We start from the raw sequence: 21,168 nt of genomic DNA, 5'->3' as shown, positions 1-21,168 counted from the left end.
ACTGAATACAGAGCATCAAGGATGGAAAGTACCAGCTTGCATTGATGTCATACTTGCCTGTTTGTACTCCTGAGAATTTTGTGTTAGATCTGACTCACTCTCTCACTGGTGATTTCTGTTGGACCTTCTTAATCATTATTTGCATCTGCAGTGACTGTCAAACAAAGGCCACCCAGATTAATAGTATTTGCCATTTGTAAGTGAGAAGTGACCTATATTTAATGAACAAAATACTGTGTAAATGTGTGTCACTGTACTAGCACTACTGAAATCAAGTCTATCAAGCTTTAGCTTGTGCTAAAATCTCTTGGAATCACTATTTCTGATAAATTATATTTAACAGAATAAATAGTGATGAGCCATATGCAGGTTAGGAAAAAGGAAGGTGAATTAGAGTCTGTATTTTTTTATGTGAGCTATTTAGGATGGACAACTTGTGCTTCCTTAAGTGGTTCACTCGTGGAGCCAAAACCAGCTCATAATTTGCTGCCTCCTCTGGCAGACAAATCTTTTCGCAGTCACCTCTGGGAGTTATTTTTCAATTGTGGTTTGTTTGTTTGTCCTTAGCTATAAACATTTTTGGACTCTAGAGAGATAGTGCTCCAGATTTAGATTGGTAGTAGGACTTTGCCCATCCTGCAACTCCAGCCCTGCTCAGTACAGTGTCCCCACACGGACAGGAGGTACATATGTCCAGAGGCTCCATCCCACGGTGGGCAGGGAGGCAGCCTGGGAAGTCTCAGGCACACTTCCCAGCTGCTGTAATCCTGCAAGGTTTGCTCCAAAGCAACACTTCCAGCATAATCAGGAAGAAAATTGATCAGCCTCCCAAGGAAATTCAGTTCAATGCTTTCCACACAACATAGCCACGACAGGAGAGCAATGACAGTTGCAAAGGCAAAAGAAACAGGCTTTGGAGAAGATTGTGTGTTCATCTCATTTGGCAAGGACAAAGATTCGAAGAGGTAAAGCCACCTGGTAGAAGGTGTTGAAACTGGGGATGTTAGCGGGAGGAGGCAAAACAGCAAATGCGAGAGAATAAAACCTACAGGGTCATTATCTCTAAATAAAATTTCCTGTGGTGCACAAAACATCCAATAGCTCTGCTTTGCTTTAGGAGCTTGTACCGCCAAGAATGACTTTGAATGTACGGATACACTTATTTGAAGCGACATACCTTCTTCTAAGCCTGGTCTGTCTAAATCAGACAATTCTGTCGAGAGAGTGCCCTCTCTTGTATGTACGGGCTAAATGCACGCCGTAGTAGCAGAGCGTTTTTCGGCAGGTTGTCTGGGTGGATGCTGTTTGCTATCATTGCAGCTTCTAAACAGCTTTATTTTTAGTTTTCTCAGTTACTTATAAATGCATATGAACTGAGACTGAGATTACACCTAGAGGAGCAAGCAGAGTCCATGGTAAGAGGAATCTGTCTATTTGAAATCTGTGGCTATAATATATTTATCTTCTAGTTATGCATTATCTTAACTATGTGGTTTCAAAAACAACAGTGAACTTAAAATCGTTATTTTAATAGAATTATTCAGGATGTTTCCTCTTTAAAAACAATAGCAAAAATTCTATATGGTGCTTATGCTGCGGTATGTACAGATACAGGTATACCCCCTGTGTTCAGTAATATGAAGTGTAAGAGCTGTAGTCATTCTTCCCTTTTTTACATTTAGGATCCTGAAAGTTTCGTGGAAAAGGCCTAGGAATGTTTCTTACACTGTCAAGAGTTCTGTTCAATGTTATTTTAGTAACTGCTGAAAGTAACCTACTATCACTCCTGCTTATAAATTGTTTCATGCCCTGTTATTTCCTGCTCTCTAGAAATCACGTTTTCTCTTTCTAGTGATTTCTTCTTAGTACTATTCAGGAGCTGTTGTTACTCCGGTACAGAGCTAACACCTGTACCTTGTTGTATCTGACACCAGCTATGTCTCCAAGGAAGTGTAAAGATCATTAGCTTGTTTTCAAACCTCAAATGTGCTTAATTTGCATCCATGCCATGCTGCTCTCCAGCACTGAGCCTCTCCAGTCAGCATGACATCCTACTCCTAACAGTGTTGTACCTACTGCAGCATTTGTCAGACACTACTTAACCCAACCAATCAATACTGACAGCACTGAGAAGCAGGAAATAAATGTCAGGTAATTAATTCTGAGGACCTCCTAACTATTGCCATATAAAAAACATCCTTTTCTCTCATCCTTGACATGTTAGGCTAGTTTTCATCTTGTTCAAAGGCTTCACAGATCAAGCTTGAACCTTGCAAGACCAGGCCTGGAGGGGAGTTTGGTACCACACTGAGATGGACAGGGAAGAGGGACCCTGAAGGGAAATTTGGTGTTAAAAGTACTGAGTTTGCATAGCTCTGTGTTCCTTGCAGAAACAAGTATTGTTGGCAGCACAATTCTTAAAAGGAGGCATCAGTAGAATACATAACCCTTAGGGTTTCACTAGTTTAAAACACCTGCAGAGACTGGGGAGAGGCAAATCTGCTTTGGGATTTTCCAGTATTCAAGGCACAAAGCTCATGGAATGTTTTATTTATCTGGTAAAATGGTGCACAATGATTTTTTTGTGATTTTCATTTTTCCTCTGTGAAATAAACATGTTTAGTAAAGAAGTCCAGGTCCAAATGGGATTGGGAAAAGGTAAGAAACACAGCTGGACTGTGTTTTATAATAAAACAGCACAAAATCCAATCATAAAGAGTAGGTGGAAGATGATATCTGCAAAAGAAACACAGACTAAATGTGAGCACTTCACTATCAGCTGCCTTTCTTGTTCTTCCCACCCCCATCAATGCAAGTGCATGCCCCTATTGTGACTCTGTCACCATATCAAGTTTTAACAAATAGGCTTTGAAAGGCCTTTTTCAAGCCCTCTCCAAATAGAAATGCTTTCAGACATCTCTGCTAATGCAGTGGAACATGCTTGTTCCTTTTGGGGAAGAGGGTGAAAATAAGAGAAAGTATTGTTCAATATTGGAAGTTATTGGTATGATATTATTGTCCAGAGTGAGGCACGTGCCAAATGGAGGAAAACAGAGTGTATAACATTGAAAAACGAAATTTTATTTCCCTTTCTGGCAAATTTAGTAGATTTTTCATCTCTTTCTTTGAGCTATGGGTTTTATGTTGACAGAGTCACTTAAAATCCATATTTGGGATTGGTATTTTCATTGTCATACTTTGCTATTTACCTGAGAGTGTGTAAAATCTGGATAAACCTTTGCCTGTATAAAATAAGAAAAAGATAACATTGGGATAGCATGTTTAAAATAGGGCGAATAGGGCACCAGTGTGCTTCGTAAAAGAACAAATAACATTTGCCACATTTCAAAATTCTGGATATTTTATACTTTTGTCTTTACTGTCTGAAATTATAAAAGGATCCTCAGTTCTTTTATCTTCTAAAATGGATTGAGTTTTACTGGTGCAAAATACTGGATTGTAATCATGATGCTCTATGTGTATTTGTAATTTTAAATTGGCTTTCAGGTTGCTGTGGGTGTAGCTGATAAACTAAGGCTCTAGTGAAAACAGTATTTCAGCATACCTTTTTCCAAGAACCTGTTTGAAAGGATTAATTGCAGAATTAAGCCAGCTCGTGGAGAAATTTCTGGTGCCTCCAGGAGGCAGCAATTAGAGCAAAGAGGAATTGTTTTATAATGCGGAAGCCTGACGCCAGTTCAGTTTGTGTATCAGGAGGGACAGATACGAAGGGTTAAGGGATGCTGAAGTACCACCACACAGCTTAAGGCTAAGTTTTCCTGCTGCTCCTTAGCCCGACCTCTCCCACTCACGTGCAATCTATCAGAGCTTGTCTGAGCTGTTGCTGAGGTCCAGCACAAGGGAGCAGAGTTTCCATTGCTAACTTGATGTGCAAGTGGTTTGGCCATTTATCATTAATGTCAAATGGGTGCCTTTACTCATTTTGTAAATGAGAAGAGTATCACTGAGCCCTTCTGCCAGAGCCTTGAGGGGACCAACTTCTATTCCAGATGTCTGCTGCCATGGGGGAAAGCGCTGAGGGCATCAGTTCCCTCTGCCTGATCTTGTGCTGTGAGCCCCTGGCAGGTCCCAACTTCATTGTTCCCCAAAGGGAGAAACACCCCAGACACCCAGTCACTTACTGCGCACAGCGATCTCCGCCACTAAAACACCTCCGGTTTGTTCCATGCGCTGTTTTCGTTTGTCACATGTCTCAAGAGATCAGAGAGAAAGCCATGTATACAAAAAAAAAATTTCAAAGTAATACAAAAATCCAAACCCAGCTCTCATGTTTCCAACCATGGATAAGAAATATGTATCAATATTGCTGTATATTTTCTAGAGATTGTTTTTCTTGTGATTATTGGGCGTTTCTTTGGTGCAGGATAAATTTAAGGAGAGTCTCTACAGTGCATTTTCTGAGAATCTTACTGTCCCACAGACCTTACAGTGACTGTCAGTGTTAAGTGGTTTTTTCAGTTGTGAGATGGCAGGAGCCCAGGTTGGTGTCCACTTGCTAATGACAGGTACTTCTGCCCTTGACACCCTGCCTTAAACAAACCCCCTGTTGAGAAGGAAGGAGGGAGCTGAGCTCCATCTATTTAACCCAGGTCCTCTGTGAAGATGTCTGTTGCTTATTGCTAATTACAACTGCTTCCCATTGGGTAGAAGCAGGCCAAATCCCTTCCATATAGATGACCTTATGTCCAGAACTAATGATGCCTGTCACAGCTGACAAGGTATTGTATTGGAGGCAGTCCTCTACAGATCAAAGGTCCTAGTCCATCTGTGACCTTTGTAGATCCCCAGCTGTGTCTCCTTGGTGGCTTTTTTTTGTTGTTGTTGTTGTGTTTTTTCTTTTTTTCACAAGCTCAGTGTGTGATAACTCTGATTATGAGTTGATTGTAAGCATAGACCCCCAGCTTGGTTCAACCCTAATTGCAACAGACCACCAGCTACATTTTGGGGTTGGAACTGGACTCAAGGGATGTCAGCCTGATGGAGCAATTATCCTGTGCTGGAGGGTAAGGAGGGAGTTCCACTGTGTGCCTGTAAGAATGATGTAGATGTTTGGCAGTACTGTCAGAAAGGCAGATATGGGGTACTGGGTTTATGTTTTCTGTGGCTGGATAAAAAGTTGAAGTCTTTAAAAACAAGCATCGAAATCTTAGCCCGGAGTTTTTTCTTTTGCCTTTGAAACTTAGAATTTCTAACAATGCATTTTTATGAGACATGCAGGTTTTGCATAAATCAGTGTCCTCTGCTTAGTGCTGAGGCTGGGTAATAAACTGCTTTCTTAATTTGGCTCCTGGGCTGAGAAAGGGGTGAGAAAGAAAAGTTGATTTGATCAGGAGTGCTTTCTCTTCTCTAGCAAGAAATGTTTGTTGCTGAAATGACTGTATGTATTTTGGGCTTTCATTTCAGGTTAAATAAAATTCTATATTGCTTTATAGCAACGACATGCTCACATTATGAGAGAAAGAACAGTGAAGCTCTGACTTACTGAAGGATGGAGAGTGAAGTTGTTAAAGAAAGACGCTTTAGTAACCCTCACCCTTGCGTCGGTTGGTGCAAGCTAAATAACACTCCTGTATATCACCTACCCTCTCCTTCCCAGCTAAGGTCACAAGAACCTTCTCTTTGACTCAGCTCCTGCTCCAGTGGCAATGTATGTATTTAATGCAGAACAGGACAGCTGCAAGAGCAGCAACTCACTGCAGCTCTTTGCAGGGTAGCAGAGAGGACTTTCCCTGGAAGGGGGACTGGGAGGTTTCATTTCACTAGCGATGGGCTTTGAGCCAGGTTCGCCTGCTGCCCCCAGCGTGCCCTCAGCACCGAGATATTTGATAAAATGGAAAAAGCTCTACTTACTCCCTTCTTTCAGGCTTGATTTTAACTGTAGCTGTTTGCCAGAGAGGACTGTAGCCTGGGATATCGACAAGAACTGAGTGTTTCTATGGCTACTGCATTTCTCAATATGTTCAAACAAGTTGCCCAATGTTGCCTACAGCACCTGTGGCATGACTGGGGTCAGGGTGCACAGCTGGCCACTTGGGTTCAGGCATTGTGGTGGCTCCATCTCCCAAAAGCTCTGGCACTGGCTTGTCACCTGATGTGCCCTCAGAAAGGTCTTGACATCCCCTGTCTAAATTTAGCCCTGTATTTTTCTCTGGGAGGGAGGCCTTACCACCGGGCAGGAGAACTTCTCGCTGTCACAGACATGTGTCTCACAGTGCAGCCAGACCTTGGACAGCTTGGGGATGTTACGGAAGCGGAAAGCGTTGAACTGGAACGTCGCCCGGCTTGTTTTCCCATTCTCGTGCACAAGGATGGAGTAGTCTGTGGCACACCTGTGTTGTGTATGGAAGAGCAGTGTTACATGGCCTCAGTGAAACATCTCCTGAGGTCTCATTCTGATGAATGCCTTTGACCTGCTGTGGGCCAGCTTCTCTTTTTTGCCCCCTCGCTCCCCAGCTTTTTGTCATCCGCTGGGCTGAGTTGCTCCCTACCAGCACCTACCCCTTGGTGATCAGAGGCCAGTGGATCTGGTAGAAATACTCTGAGGAGGGAGTTGCCCAGCAGTTGTTGAGAACAACTTTGAACCTGGGGAGACACAAACCCCAGATTAAGCAAGGAATGTCCTGATTGCCAGTTTATTAATTATTGCTCCTTCCCTTGCCTACCTGTCACTTAAGCCCTTAGCTTCAACTCCAGCAAATATGTCAGAACCAATTTCTGATGTTTCAACGACGAAAGGGGCTTCTTTTATGCTTGAAAACTTGGCATTCTTTGAAAGACAAAGAGAAAGGCATCATGTTACTAGTAACATGCAAAGCAATAGTGGCATGTGGCAACTTCAGACAACTCTGGAGAGATGGACTTCTGAAGTCTGGGTTCTTATTACCTGCTATCTCCAAACTCTACACCTAGTAGTAGGACTATTGCAAGCCCAAGATGGTATTTAAAAATCTTTTTGTTAATGTTTGTCTTTTAATAAGTAGCAGAATTGGATGCTATTTGGGTTGTGGTTTGTGTTATATGACAGCATGGGTGGGCAGCAAGTTTGCTGCTGCTTCTGGAACACCAGAAGTGGTGGGGAAAGCTGGTGTGAGGCAGAGTGGAGATGACTGTATGGAATGGGAATGAGGTTGAGAGGTGGCCACATGTTGGGGAACAGGGACAAAGACAAGCAGAAATTACATGTCCATATGCAAAGTTTTGGCGCTCTGTGGTTTATACTTGTGACAGGCAGCATGGTGAGAGCTGAGGGGGCATGAGCATGCAGAAGGAGCTCTGCCAGCTATAGGCATTCATCTACTGAAAGGTCAGTCTGCTAAAAGTAGCACAGTGTGTGGTACTCAGGTGATAAAATTTGGTTACAAATACACTGAAGTACTTACCTTAAATCCCATTGCTTTTCATTGCATAAGAGCATAACGAAGCTAGCACCAGAACTATATGAAGAGTAACATGTTTAGTCATAGCACTGGGTTACTTAGTTAAATCTACAGAGGTATATGTAGTTGTAGAGCTGTTCGAGAATCCTTTCCTGCTGTTCTTGCTCAGTTCTGTGGTACTGAATTTCTTATGTACCTTTCCCCACCTACAGGGCTGTGAGGCACTACAGTATTCCCCCTGCAACATCTGGTAGATTGGATGCACTGAAGTTAAGGCTCAAGGCTATATTTAAATTAGTGATCCATGACTGTTAAGTGTCCTGAGAAATTCTCATTTAACTAAAGATTTCTCCCAAATAAGAACACTCGCAGAAGTACTGTCATGAAACTCCTATCAGTCCATGTGCTAGAAGGAGCTGAACATGCTATATCGTTTCTTTTTCCAAACTTTATTGCTCTATATTGTTTTAGGGTACTATGTTGTTTTTCTTCACAAGTGTTATTGTTGAAGGTCAGGTTTTCATTCAGGCCTCAGCCTTCCATGCTGCACCACAGTCCTTTACTGCTAAAGGCCAGTGAGACCAAAGTGTTTCTGCTGGATTGCACTGCAGCTCGGACCCTGCTTCTAGATGAGGAACTGGGCACATAAAGCACCTGGAACTATGGCCCACTCGAGGCAGAGGGCTGTCTCAAGCAGCAGCAGAGATGAATAGCAAGGCAAAAGGAATCTTTTATTTCCATTTTGCCAGGAAAAAAAAAAAAATCATCGGAATTAACCTTTTCTCCCTGGTAAAAACATGAACAAAATAACAAAGGAGTGGTCTGTTAGCTTTCTGAGCTTGTTCTGTACTTGGGCTCAATGGTAAAATGTATTAATAACAGTTCAGCCACTTTCTCCTTGACTCCTGGGAGCCCCATGGCCATTAGAACAAAACAGTCTTTCGTGGGAAAAAAAAAGTACCTGAAATCCATTGTCCATAGTTTGTTTTTGCAATCATTCTGTCAGGAGTTGACAGCAGCAGTGTGGTACCTCCTGGACCTTTGCAGTGTATACTACTAGTGTGCCATATATCAGAAAAAAAGGCCACGTGGGTTTTCAGATGGCATCTCAAGGCTGCCAAAATGTTTAGCGATCAATTGTTGCCAAAAATGCGGGATGTGGATGGAGATATTTCCATCAGCCCACCTTGTGCTAAATACTCCCTCTACCTGGCCTATAAATTTAAAACAACATGTTATTAGTTGTGCTTTTTCTAGCTCTGCTAAAGTAGAGAGGCAGCTTTGGTGCTTTTGACTGTGCTTTGGTGGAAAAAAGACTCCAGGATCAGGAGCCGGCTGCTCCAGCATGCAGCAGAGCTGTGGGGAGCACATGGGTTTTCAAAAGATTGGCCTGATATCTAGGGATGGTATTTTGTTGGAAACAAAATTCCAGCATGACCTAAAGAGCTCTGGGGAACATGAAATATTTTTCAACTGAGGAACCAGGAAGCAAACTGCAGAGAAATGGATGGAGCTTTGTTGTATCTATAGAGACTATGTGATAGCAGCGGTGCCCGCAGATGCATGCTGCTCTTTGAGCGGGACTACAAACCAGTTCTGCTTTTTCTTATAAAACCTGTCAGCATGTTAGAAATGTACCTCTCAGCAGAGAAATCTGCCTGATTTGGAGGGATTAAAAGAACAGTTGGCATGTATCTGCTCTGTTCAGTTTAAGTATATCCCTGTTAATCAGCAGAAACAAGGACTCCTGCAAGCCCCGCTCTAATTATCTGTTATAGGGTAGCAATGTGCTCCATCACACATAAAAGTCAGGAGCAGCAACACTTTTTTTTCCCAGTTCTTAGGATGAAGCCTGTGAAAAATGAAGGCAAAAAGCTGGGTGGCAAAGAGCACTTACAGAGTAGAAGTTGAGGGACAACTGACTTTCAAAGGAGCCGGAGCTTCCATTCTTCACATGGACAGTGGCCACCCTGGGGACATAACAAAGGTTTCGTATGAGAGAGATGTGGGGCTGAAAATGGGGTGAGGCTCACTTCCAGAAGAGGACATACCTTTGGTCAAAGGCAGCCTGGTTCACCAGGTAGTTGGCATTGTATGTGCAGGTGAATGAGTAATTCACAGGCTGGCTCTTCACAATTACTGAGGTGTCATTGGAGACAATGGAGTTGTAGAAGTGATAAACAGGGTTCTTAAACTGCAGATGGCAAGACAGAGGCAGTAGGCAGGACTGAGTCTTTGAGGCATCAACAACAACTTCATATTTTGAAACATGAAGACTATATGGTGACAAAACACCGTCCCCAAGGAAACCTGTGTCTGTAGCTCTTCATATGTTGTGCTGCCTATGTATATGCCTTACTATATATATGTTCTGTGTAATACAGGTGAAAATGGGTGACTAACACACAGACTAACATCAGTAAGCCTGTGAGTATTTTGCCTGTAGATGCAAAGCGTGACTATTTGATTCTTCTTTCTCCCTGAAACTGGAGTTTGCCTCCTCTTTCCTTCCATACTTAAAGCCCACTGCAAGCTGAAGCAAATGGGACTCTCTCAACTGAGCACAGCTGATTTCTGAATCCAGCTCAGAAATGTTGACCTTGATAGTCTTACCTCTGACTGTGTCCCACAGTAGGATTTGTTTTTCGGTGACAGATCCGGGATTGTGAATTGGTAATATCCCGAGTCGTGGATTCCATTGTAGCAAATGCCTCCAAGTGCCAGCTGATTAACCTCCCATCCATAAGGACACTCTGGGATTTTGGTAATGATGGTTCTAGGATAGCAGTACACCAGGATTACATCTGAAAGGAAAATAATACACCTAGAGTGATATTGAGGGGTGCTCTTCTTTCAACCTTTGGGTTGTTAAATTCTGTCCTCTTTGAAAGAGTTTGGCCTTTGCCTTCTAATTACTGTAGAGCTTCATGTACATTTATCTTTCTGGAATAGCTGATTGAGGAGCAGAGACACAGCTGAGAAACCTGAAGTGAAAAATTGCTGCACTGAAGTCTGATTATTCTGCAGAGCTGGCTTCTGTAACACCACTGGCTCTAAAAATACTATGGGTGCAGAGTTTTTTCAGGCTTCAGTAGATGCGCACCTTTTTGTAGCGGTGTTAGGTCTAGGCCACAATACTTATTCTGCCCTTTTTCTCCTTTTACTGGCATTGCAGTACCAGCACAAACTGAATTTTGAATTCTCAAGTTAAAAGGTAAGATCTAAAAATGAACCTAAAAGCCTAGTGCTGTTAACGGCAATAATAACTGAACTGAAAAGCCTAGTCCTGTTAATAGCAACAGTAAATGAACCAAAATCCTAGCCCTGTTAACAGTGGTGGTTAATTGCAGTGCAAGATGTTTCCAAACATGGTGTTTGTAATACAACCATGAATATTGAACATCATAACTTAGACCGATTGCTTCATGATAGCAGAAGTGGACGTTTTTCAAAGAGAATCAGGCCGTGCAAATTGGATGGGAATTTAAAGCGCAAATATTGGCTAACGATGACCTGAAAATTGAGAAAGACTTCCAATTACCACCGTCTGAAAAAAGGACAGCCTACCTGGAATTATTAAATGATTTTTAAGCCCTTGACACTCTCATTTTTATAATAAAAGCCTGATTTTGCTGCCTTACCATGTCTGCAGAAGGTTAGGGAATACTCAGGAAAAGTCAAATATGGACCTTAACAACTTGCTTCTTTCTGGTCAACAAACCTTCAGCACACACAGGCTGATTCTGCTTGTGCTGGTGATTGGTTTTATAACTGTCAACATTACAGCTATGAAAATTCCTGCAGTTCAGAGAAACTGCTTGTGCAAATGAAGGTACTGAAATAAATGGCTAGAGGGCCAAATACTTAAGAGATACTGTGAAATTACTGGCAGTAGACTGACAACAATCATGCACATGCAAAGCAAACACTACATTGAGGCATATTCTAATGCATTTCTAAAGGACACTTCTTAATTGTAGTGAATTTTACATTACAGGTCTGTATGGCACCAGATCATTTGAGTTCCTAGACATAAATCAGTGTGCAATTAGGGCCTTAGAGGCAATGATTTCTGTTTTTTCTTTTTTAAAATAGCAGTGGTTCAGGAGTTGAACCCAGCACATTAATTCGCCACTAGTCATCCAATTGCACTCAGTGGGACTGAAGCCCAATTTGGACAGCAAAGATCTGCTGCATCTAGTCTGCTTTTACAGATAATTTCTAATTGTTGGTGTTTTCTTGGCCATTTTATGCCTGAATGCTGCTTGTGTGTAATTTTGTTGCACTGTGATTATTGCACAGAGTTAAGCATTTGCCTGATTCTCTGTCAAGCTAGGACTTCAGTGGTACTTGCTTTAGTGTGCTTGCTGAAAGCAGATCAATAAAAGAAACATAAAGATTAGCTCTCCGGAATCTGCAGTTTAACTTTCTGAAGAAAAGCCTTTCCACTTTTAAATAGGAAAAAAAACCTAAACAAACAACCCTTTGGCAGCTTAATTACAAGAGAAGATCATAGGAGACTTAAGTTATTTTACCTGCTTTATTTGGATTGCAGGGCCCTGCAAGAGCTTGAGCCAAGATGACCAGCAGATAAATAGTAAGAGTCAACATTTCTTGCAATGATCTGAGGACACAGGGAATAAAAGCTGAAATTATCTTTAAAATTGGAAAGAAAAAAAACGCATTGGCTGCAGACCCAAAACTGTAGCTACTGTTAAACACGTTCTTCTTGCAGAGAGAAACAAATAACATTACTGATACTCTGGTGCCCAACTTACTTGCATCTACAGAATAAATATTTCCAAGACTGTTGTTATCACTGGGTCACTACTGCGACAATTTTACTATTTCAGTTTAGTGGAGCTTTGAATTATTCTAGGTTTTCTTTGTTCTTGTAACGAGTCTAAACCTGAAGTGTTAATGTAACCAAATGAAACTATGGGATCTGAAAAGAGAGGGAATAGAAATTACTAGAAGAAATATAGTTCAATAACTTATATACTCTGCTTATAAATGTAATGCTGAAGCTGTTCTCTCTGATGGTGGCTCTCATGATATATATAATCTCAACTTCATGTAGCTCGGTTTTGTTAAATGATGCATTTTCTCCCGTACTGCTAAACATGCATTTTCCGGAAAACATACATAGCAGTGATTTACATTTCCACTTCAGGTCTCAAACCTGCAAGCTGTTTCTCACAGAGAGAAGCATTTACAGCCTGTGGGACTGGGACTGAAGTTCTTGTGTTTTCCCTTTGTAGACACTCTTCAGTGTCTGCCCTCATACACACATCACTGAACATACTCTCAGAAGTAACAAATATCATTTAGGAAAAGAAAAAAAAAAAAGTCTTCCTGATAAAGTATTTCCAACAAAGCAAATCAATTTCGACATTTTCACTCAGCCTCTATTCAAAAATATATATTTATAAAAGGCTTCTACAGTACATTTCAGTGACAATTTCTTCTAATTACAATCCTATGTATTCTACAGGAAATTAAGTGTAATGCTTACAAGAGAGGAAGAAGTGAAGTATTTCAGATTTTCATTCCGGTCTTATTCCAATAGCTGCGCGGTCAGCTCCTCTCAAGATGTCCTCTTTCAAATGAACCCAGCTGGTGTTATCTTCGCTTTATATAAGCAATCTTGTAAAAGGAGCCCATCTCTGGTTAAATCTCAACCCGACAGTATTGTCCAGTGTGGGAGGAAAAAAAAGAGTTATAGAAAAGCAGTTCTCTTCCCCTAGATGGGACTGTATTGCTTCTACTTGATTTTTAAAATGTCTTTCTATGGTGGCCTTTTACATATCTTGAAAATAATTGAACAGAAAACTGCTGAAGTTCTATAAGTGGCACAAAATTTTTGTTTTACAAGTTATTTAAGAAAATGTAGAATTTCTGCAGAGATGAAACAACAACTGTCTTCTAGAATTCAGTGAAAGTGTATTTATAGGAATTAGTTGTCTGTCTTTCATGGCTTATTGACAATGTCAAGTAGACTAAAGTAATTTCTGCAGATGACATACCACCTTTGGGGTCGTTTCACTTGCTTATTTTTCCTAAAAGTTCACAGGCATGTGATACGAAACATTGAGTGTAGATAGGATCTTACCTAAACCTAAATATTATACTACATAATTATAATATATAAAACAATGTGTCCATAAGACTATGTGACATATGTTACATATTACAGTATAGAATGTGTAAAATTAACCATTGCACAAAAACTGACACTAATTTACTGTTCATATGACCATCAGTCATGTGGTTGCCATATGACAGTCTCAGTCAGCTGGTAGAATTTTATGGTGACCTATTACATCCTGATTTTTTTTTAGCTTTTAGTGACAGGCCCAGCAAAAGGACTTGGGTACGCTACTGCTATTTTATATGCCTGCATAAAAAATATGAGTTGTAAGGAGTATTGGCCACATAACCTGGCACAGCCTCAACTTTGGGCACATGTGTATCCACTCAGATATGGATGCTGTTGAGCTACTTAGGCTCTGATATCTGTCTTGAGCCACAAAACAGTTGTCATTAGTCTGGAGTTTTTGAGGTAGGAGGGAGCGGGATGGAACAGTACAGCGGCCCAAACTTTAACCTGAAATGCCAGACAATGAGTTTTCAGCTCTCCTGTGGGTGAGATGTACGGGTACACCTTCAGGTGAACATTCACTGCTCTGAATCCAGGCTACGAGGAATGTCTCAAGCCAGATGGCATTAGTAAAGCACGGCCATGACCACACCGTGCAGTATGAGGGATGCCGTAATGGCTCTCGCCCAGTGACCATGGTGTGCAGGTGAGTCTACAATGATATGAAAATGCAAGTAATTAGGGTGACTTCCTCATGCAAAGTGATCCAAAGCCCTAAAAAAAAGGTTGAAAAGCCTATACCTGTGTTTGGTTTCAAATAATAAGCCTGAACCCAGACCTGAAGCTTTTTAAGGATTGTGATACAGAGCACATGGTAGGCTGCTCCCACTGTTCTTGTGAGCCAAGTCCTGCAAGCCATCACATTCTGATTTAAATAAGGTTACTTAAAGATGTACACATGGATAAAGTCAGCCAGAGTTTCTGATTATTTTGACTGAATTAAAGAATAATCCACTAAACAATAACCAAAGCTCATAAATTATTTGGTGTAACCGAACTAGGAATTATCCTCATCAGAAATCATAAAATAAGGAAGATTTAATGCCAGGTGTCTGTTAGCATCACCCCAAATCCTTCTGCAGGCATTGAGGCATGAATTTGATTTCCTAAGCCCAAGTCTGAATATACATTGTGTAAATGTTCACTTATTTTTGTCTTTCTTTGTGTGTGTATTTGGTCTGGAAACATTATGACCCACCCTGTTATCAAGCATATACAGCCCAAGAAGAAGGGGAGGCTTGCAGTACAAAGCTTGTGACTCTGGGCTTGAGAAAGGCCTCATGACCTTGTACAAACTGATTCTTAAGCTCTAGGGATCAGATTCAGCCCAGAGTTGGACTTGGTTTCTCAGGTCTGCACACACAGAGCTGATTCAGTGCACAAGATATTTGGCTAACCTTGATTAGGCATAGTGTTAAATGCCTTGCTAAAAATGGTGTAAGTGGTAAACCTCTCCATAACATTGACAAAGCACTTGAAACACAGATTAGCTTTGTTCTGATGATTTTTAGCAAATATCGCAATTATATTATCATTGGTGTAATGCTACAGGTTTCAGTGGACTTACTCCAAAATGGATCTGGTCCCATAATTTTCGAAAGAAAATAAATCTCTCACTATCTTCTCACAGGAAAGTAATCTCCATGTACATAATACCCCTTTTAGGTGGAAGGTAGAAAACAGAATGAAATCCATGAAGCAAATTTGGCAGAAGACCAAGCTGGTATATAGTAGTTTGCATTTGCGTAAGAAAAAAAGCACAAAATGAACCAAGCCAACCAGCATTTGATACCTGCTCTGATCAAAGGTGAAGCCTTGGGGAAGGGTTAGGTTTCTCTCAGTAATGGCACACACAGAAAAAGGAAAGCCATTAAATTGCAAAGCAGACCACTGAGGTTTGTTGTATTTCCCTAACTCTTTCCAAGCCCACTGTATAATCACAAGCATCTAAGTATCTGTAAAGATTTTGACAAAGAGCAAATGAAGGTCTTATTGTGAATTTCACCTACAAGGGCAGCTTGTCTCTCCAGCCTTGTTCCTTGTATTGTGATGGAAAGCTGTGCGAATATCTGCTGTCTGGTTCTTACATGAAGAAAATGAGATTCTGCTGTTTGAATCTAAAAGGGGTATCGTGACATCCAATTTTCACTTTTTTCTTTTTTTTTTGATAAAACAATAAAGCTAAAGAGCCCCTTAGCTATACGGAAGGAATTTATGGGGTAATGAGGATCAAGGGAGACAGCCAGCTGATTCCAGGAGAAGTGAGATCTGGTGACACTCTCCTAGAGGTTGCGATGTATTGAGGATGATGTTTCCAAACATGCACCAAAACCTGGCACACTCAGTTTTGTCTGATATAAGGACTATATTTATCCCACAGGCATGGAGACATCCATGCTGTGTTTGCGAGTGTGGTAACTGCATTCATGTGGGGCCTGATCTGAGTTAATGGGTCTTGTTGGAAGTGTGGCACTATGTTGGTACAGTAAACCTTGTCCTGGAACAGAGGTCTACAGTGAGCTGTGCTGTGTAGTGTAGACTCATTGCCTTGAGACATAAATACCATATGGATTTCAGTATTATTTTCCTTTTACATTTCCAATAGTTAGTTACTCATGACACGTGGTTAGTCACTTCAGCACATGATACAGTCCCCATCCCTTGAGGTATTTAAAAGACGTGTAGATGTGGCACTTAGGGACATGGTTTAGTGGTGGACTTGGTAGTGTTAGGTTGATGACCAGACTCGATCTTAAATGTCTTTTCCAACCTAAATGATTCTTAGTTCTATGATGCTATTTTTTGATTTTTCAGCCTTGTGAGCAGGTGATCGAACTGTGCAGGTGCATAACAGAGTACCTGGGACCCAAAGACCTCAGGTGGGTGACGTTCTTCAAGAACTGCATGAAGCAAATCAGACGCAGGGAAAATTAGAGGAAATTGTGTTTGTGGAAGAAGCAGTCATGTTAAAATCAGAGATGGAGGTTTGAGCCACCGGAAGAGAGAATCTTCTGCTTTAAACATCCTCATGCATCACCTGTCTGTCTGTGTAACTACACAACGCTGAATCATAATTTTTTTAGCAATTACCTGCAGCCATATGCTTGGCGAGACGGTGCTGCTGTTGGTACATGCACTCCCTGGGGTGTGGTGAGCACAGGCGCTCGACTGAAGAAGCATTCCCTTGACATTTCTGCAGTTCTGCTGTTCAAGGCATTCACACATTTACAACAGCAAGTCTTGCCGAGCACAGAATTGTGGTTGAAGTAAATAATCGTATTTCATGTTAATTTGAATACCTCATCCTGTTGCTGTTTAGCTTTGCCAGCATATTCAGAGTAATATTCTTTGGAAGCTTCTCCAGCGAAGTTCTGCCAGGAGTTCACTGCTGTTGGAACAGAACATCAGTTTCCAGCTGTGTTTCCTTCAAGCTTTTGTGTGGGTAAGTAGCTTTTTTGGTGTATTTTTTTTTATGGGCTGTCTTGGAGTTAGCTAGTTATGCAGGATGAGGATTTGAGGCTTGATTTAATCAATGCATGAGGCTCTGTTTAATAAAGGCATGAGACATGTAAAACAGGTCATGTGAGACAGGAGCTGATGACTTACATTAGTCACCTGAGACCACAACTATCCTTGGACTGCTACCCTTTGGAGATGCCTAAGCTTGCCAGGCACTTGATTCATTTGCCTAAATGAGGCATGTATTGCATTAGCAGATGCTGTAAGGTGGCCAAGGTGGCAACTGTGACACAGGAGACTTGTGTGCTTTTGGAGTGAGATCTGGAGGCCAGGCAGAATACACAAGGACATTTTAAATGGCACTGAATGTTTGTGTGCATCTGAATTGAGACCAAGCAGGTACACTGCTCTGGTTGACTTGACATTCATTTGTTTGCTTTGGAAGTCTAAGCAGCCCTGCACGCTCCAGTTGGCACTGTGCCCTCAAATGGTTCATTGTGTGCCCAAGGGTAGCTTCTAGGTACAAGTTAGAGCATTTCTGGAGAAAGGTAGAGGCAAGGAGAATTGCATTGGCTCTCCCATAGCCCTGGGCGAGGGCTCTGATCCAAGCCTGTCTCCTCCAGTTGTCCTTTGAAGGCTGCGGCTGTTGGTCTCAGCTGTACTCAGTGCTGAAGTCCCACTTGGCATATAAAATAGCAGACCTGCAGGAATTTTCTGTTAAGAATACAGGGATTAAGTGTTTTGTAGTGGAATTATGTTGGTGGGAAATAGCATTCTACAATCACCTAGATGTGGCCTAAATGGCTTCTGAGGTGCCTAAGTGCTTTTTTGGATCTCAACCATGCTGTCCTGTATAACACCTTGTAAGCCTTTTAGTTCTTGTTATCTCAACAACAGGTCTTGATCTCTTGGCAGTGGGGGGTGGGGGACAGGATTTTAAGAGGAAGGTGAGAAAGAAGGTAGAACAGACTCTTTGTGTCATTCATCAGTTTAATCTTCTCAGGTTGGCAGCTGGCTCTGACACAATAAACATTGCTCTTCTTGCTTCAGTGATGCCCTCTTTTCTGGATGGTATCTCACTAGTGCTGTGAAGGTTGCATCAATATGATGTTTCTCAGCTTGGCTTGGGTACGTCACTACAACTTTGAGAGAGTCTGTAGCAGCTTTCTATCTATTCTAATCTTCTAATTCCTGGCCATAAATAATGCTGCTTACCCAGCCTACATGCTTTGTTACAGAAGGGCTGACAAAAAAAACAAACCACAAACCTGCAGTGCAGTGAGGCATTACAAAGATATCAAAGGCAAATTTCTCCTCTGGTGTCCCTCAGTGGCAGGGCCATTGACCACTGAGGAACTTACCCTAATGTATGCTGTTTAGTTTTAAAATATTTTGAAGTAAGAAAAACAAACAAAAAAACAAAACAAAGGAAAATGCAGTGGTAACCTGATAAAGAAATTTCAGAAGCAGGAGGCATGCAGAATTATAATAAAGGACTTGATTGCCACTTGACTGGCACTTCCTGACTTTGAAGTGCCTCTATCCATTCGCATTCCCAAGTCTAGAAACCTTTCCTCAGAGTTTCAGTCTGTACTGCCCTGCAAGCCTGGAGTACTCCGGCTCCCTCCATAACACCTGTACCTGTAACAGAGCTACAGAGAATGTCTCCGCCTTCCTGATAACCCAATGGCCTGAGCCAGCTGAATTATAAGCCTGCTCTGTGGGATCCAGAGAGGATTGCACACATGAAGGACTGGTAAAAATTGCGTTCTAGAAAAGCTCACCATAACTCCTGTCCTCTGGAGAGTTAAGATCCAGTTGCTCTCCTGTGAAATAATCATTCAGTATCTGTAGTGCTGCCCTCTTGAATCAAACGCAACCTTCTGGACTTTTCTCAATAGCAGCTGCTGATTAAAATCACGGTTCTATTTTCTCAAGCTACATAATCCTGCTAGTTCATTCTTAGACCTACTTTTCTTAACACACTGTATCCATTATACTAGTGTTGTCCCCATTTTTAAAAGTTTTGATTTTTTGGCAGGCTTGGAGACCGTCTCTCTTGCTGTGAAAGGGATCTGTTTGTTGTAAAGAATTACATGGCTTTGAGAGCTACATGTATCAAACTTTATTAATTAGCTTGTGCTGTGCTTGTAAAGTGATCATAATAATGCTTATCACAATCTTAGTACCATTATCTTTGTTTTGCAGATAATGGAACTGGGCCATAGAAAGGCAAAGCCCAGGGTAGGGCCCTTAAGCTGGTCATACTGCTCTAATTTCCCATGTCACTGAAACTGTAAGGAGCTGAAGGAAAAGCTACCCAAGCAAACTTTGGATGCTTCTGTCCTGTGAATAAGAGGAGTTTTCTGGGAAGCTGCAGGTGATTGTGTGAATTGCCAGGCCACATCTTCCGGAACAGAAGACTCCCATTTATCTCAGAGTCTGTTTTACCACCTAAAGCACTAAACTCCCTCTGCTTGTCAGTTTACCATTCACACTGGGCCTAGGGGCTTATTAACAATGACTAGGTGACTTGCAGTCCATCACCACTTGAGTGTCTCAGTGGATTTTCCCCCTCTGATGCCATCAATGAAATTTTTCTTCCCACTTTGTCAAGACATAGCTTGGAGGCATTCAGCCTCCAGAAAGGTCACTTCCTGAGGCTTACCATAAATAACAGACCAAATTTCAGATCATTTAAAGGATATAGTTTTCTTCAAATTCTTCCAGCACACTAATGATGACATGTGTTGAGATGAGTCTTTTTATTCACCGTGCTTTTTATAATAGTAGATGTTACAGGCTCCATGTAGTGGGAATGAAGCAAAGCAACCAACTCTAGAGGCTTCAGGCAATCACATATTCACATACTTGCTGATTTATGATTCAACTAATCACAAATAAAAGCCAAATCTTCCCTTTTTAATTGGCTGTTTTAAGATGGGATTTCTTGGAGAATCACTAAAACACCAAATGCAAGAGAAGGCTGTGTTACTGACCAGGTACAGCTCTTCAGAGATGTTCACAAGCTTCCTCTCATAGCCGAGTTTGAGAAAGTTGATGCTTTTTCTTCTGCTGGGCTGTAGCTGGTGTTGCATTGATTCACTCAAAATCAATTTGACTATATTGTATGATGATCATAAGTACTACTTTCTAGCTTCTGAAATGACTTTCTGTCTTCTAGTGTGGCTCACAATAATGTAATTGGATAAAGTATGTGCTCTGCAGAAAGCGATAATTTCAGTCTAAACTAGCTGAACAGAGCATTGCCCTCATTTGCAAAATGTTTGCAATTTTAATACACTAGAGATATTCATATAATATTTCCTACAAACTATTTCAGAAATTATGACACTGCAGTTCTCTTCTCCTATGAAAATCCCTCAGGAGTACAATAATCTGATTACCTGCCAAGGGATTCATAGGGCTGCTCTCCTCAAAAACCCACTGTGGCTCCAAGTACTGAATTCTCTAGGACAGACTGTTCTGAAGACTCTAGATTGATTATGCTGTTAATGACGCAGGAGGCTCTGCTGCTGTTTGTTTGTTCTGGGATTAGCTAAAATTAGAAGTTGACCCTCTGTTCCTGAATGAATTTAAAGGCAAAAATACAAGTTAATGATTTTGTTGATTTTTCTAGAAATATGGTCTCTAAAGCCAAAGCTTAAGATACCTAAGAAGGTATCTAAAGGTATTTTTCTTGAGTTATGAGCAGTTCTTAAATTATTTTGACATGAAAGGTGCCTGGGCCAATTAATATATGTGGACAATAGCCCCTGAACAATTTCCAAGGTAACTCTTTAACGTGCTGTGTTGGACATCTACAGATATTTAAGATTTTGAAAGATCAAGAAGATGTCAAAGCCTTGTCTTAAGTGCTTGAAAACAGCTAGATAAATTCAGTATGTGTTAACTGGGCAGACTTTGGTCTTTCGACTGTTTGACTGTATCAAAAGCACATAAAGTTGAAGATTTATTCTTTGTATCTCTGAATGGACTACTGAATCTTTGACAGAAACAGTTGGTGAAGATACATTAGTAATGTTTCGGAAAGTGTATAAGGTTTAAAGTGCGGAACTTGAAACAGTGCAAAAGGGTCTGTTTTCTCACAGGCTTTTCCTTAATACCAATTTTGTCTTTTTCATAGTGGGG

The 21,168-nt window shown here is 41.2% G+C and overlaps 1 protein-coding gene across 1 annotated transcript; it reads right to left on the bottom strand.

The window, feature by feature from the left end:
• Nucleotides 1–2,520: 2,520 nt before the first annotated feature.
• Nucleotides 2,521–13,022, bottom strand: TECTB (tectorin beta). Its single transcript, XM_065843968.2, has 11 exons — nucleotides 12,913–13,022; nucleotides 11,933–12,021; nucleotides 10,011–10,201; nucleotides 9,449–9,591; nucleotides 9,295–9,367; nucleotides 6,684–6,787; nucleotides 6,520–6,603; nucleotides 6,188–6,350; nucleotides 4,143–4,212; nucleotides 3,210–3,242; nucleotides 2,521–2,736 (listed from the first exon to the last, which is right to left on the bottom strand). The coding sequence occupies exons 2-11, from the start codon at nucleotides 12,006–12,008 to the stop codon at nucleotides 2,684–2,686; spliced, it is 990 nt and encodes a 329-aa protein (XP_065700040.1). The 5' UTR covers nucleotides 12,009–12,021; nucleotides 12,913–13,022; the 3' UTR covers nucleotides 2,521–2,683.
• Nucleotides 13,023–21,168: the final 8,146 nt, after the last annotated feature.

The sequence above is a fragment of the Patagioenas fasciata genome, chromosome 8 (assembly GCF_037038585.1).
Source record: "Patagioenas fasciata isolate bPatFas1 chromosome 8, bPatFas1.hap1, whole genome shotgun sequence".
In the NCBI taxonomy this organism is placed as follows: domain Eukaryota; kingdom Metazoa; phylum Chordata; class Aves; order Columbiformes; family Columbidae; genus Patagioenas; species Patagioenas fasciata.
This window is presented reverse-complemented; position numbering and strand designations above follow the sequence as displayed.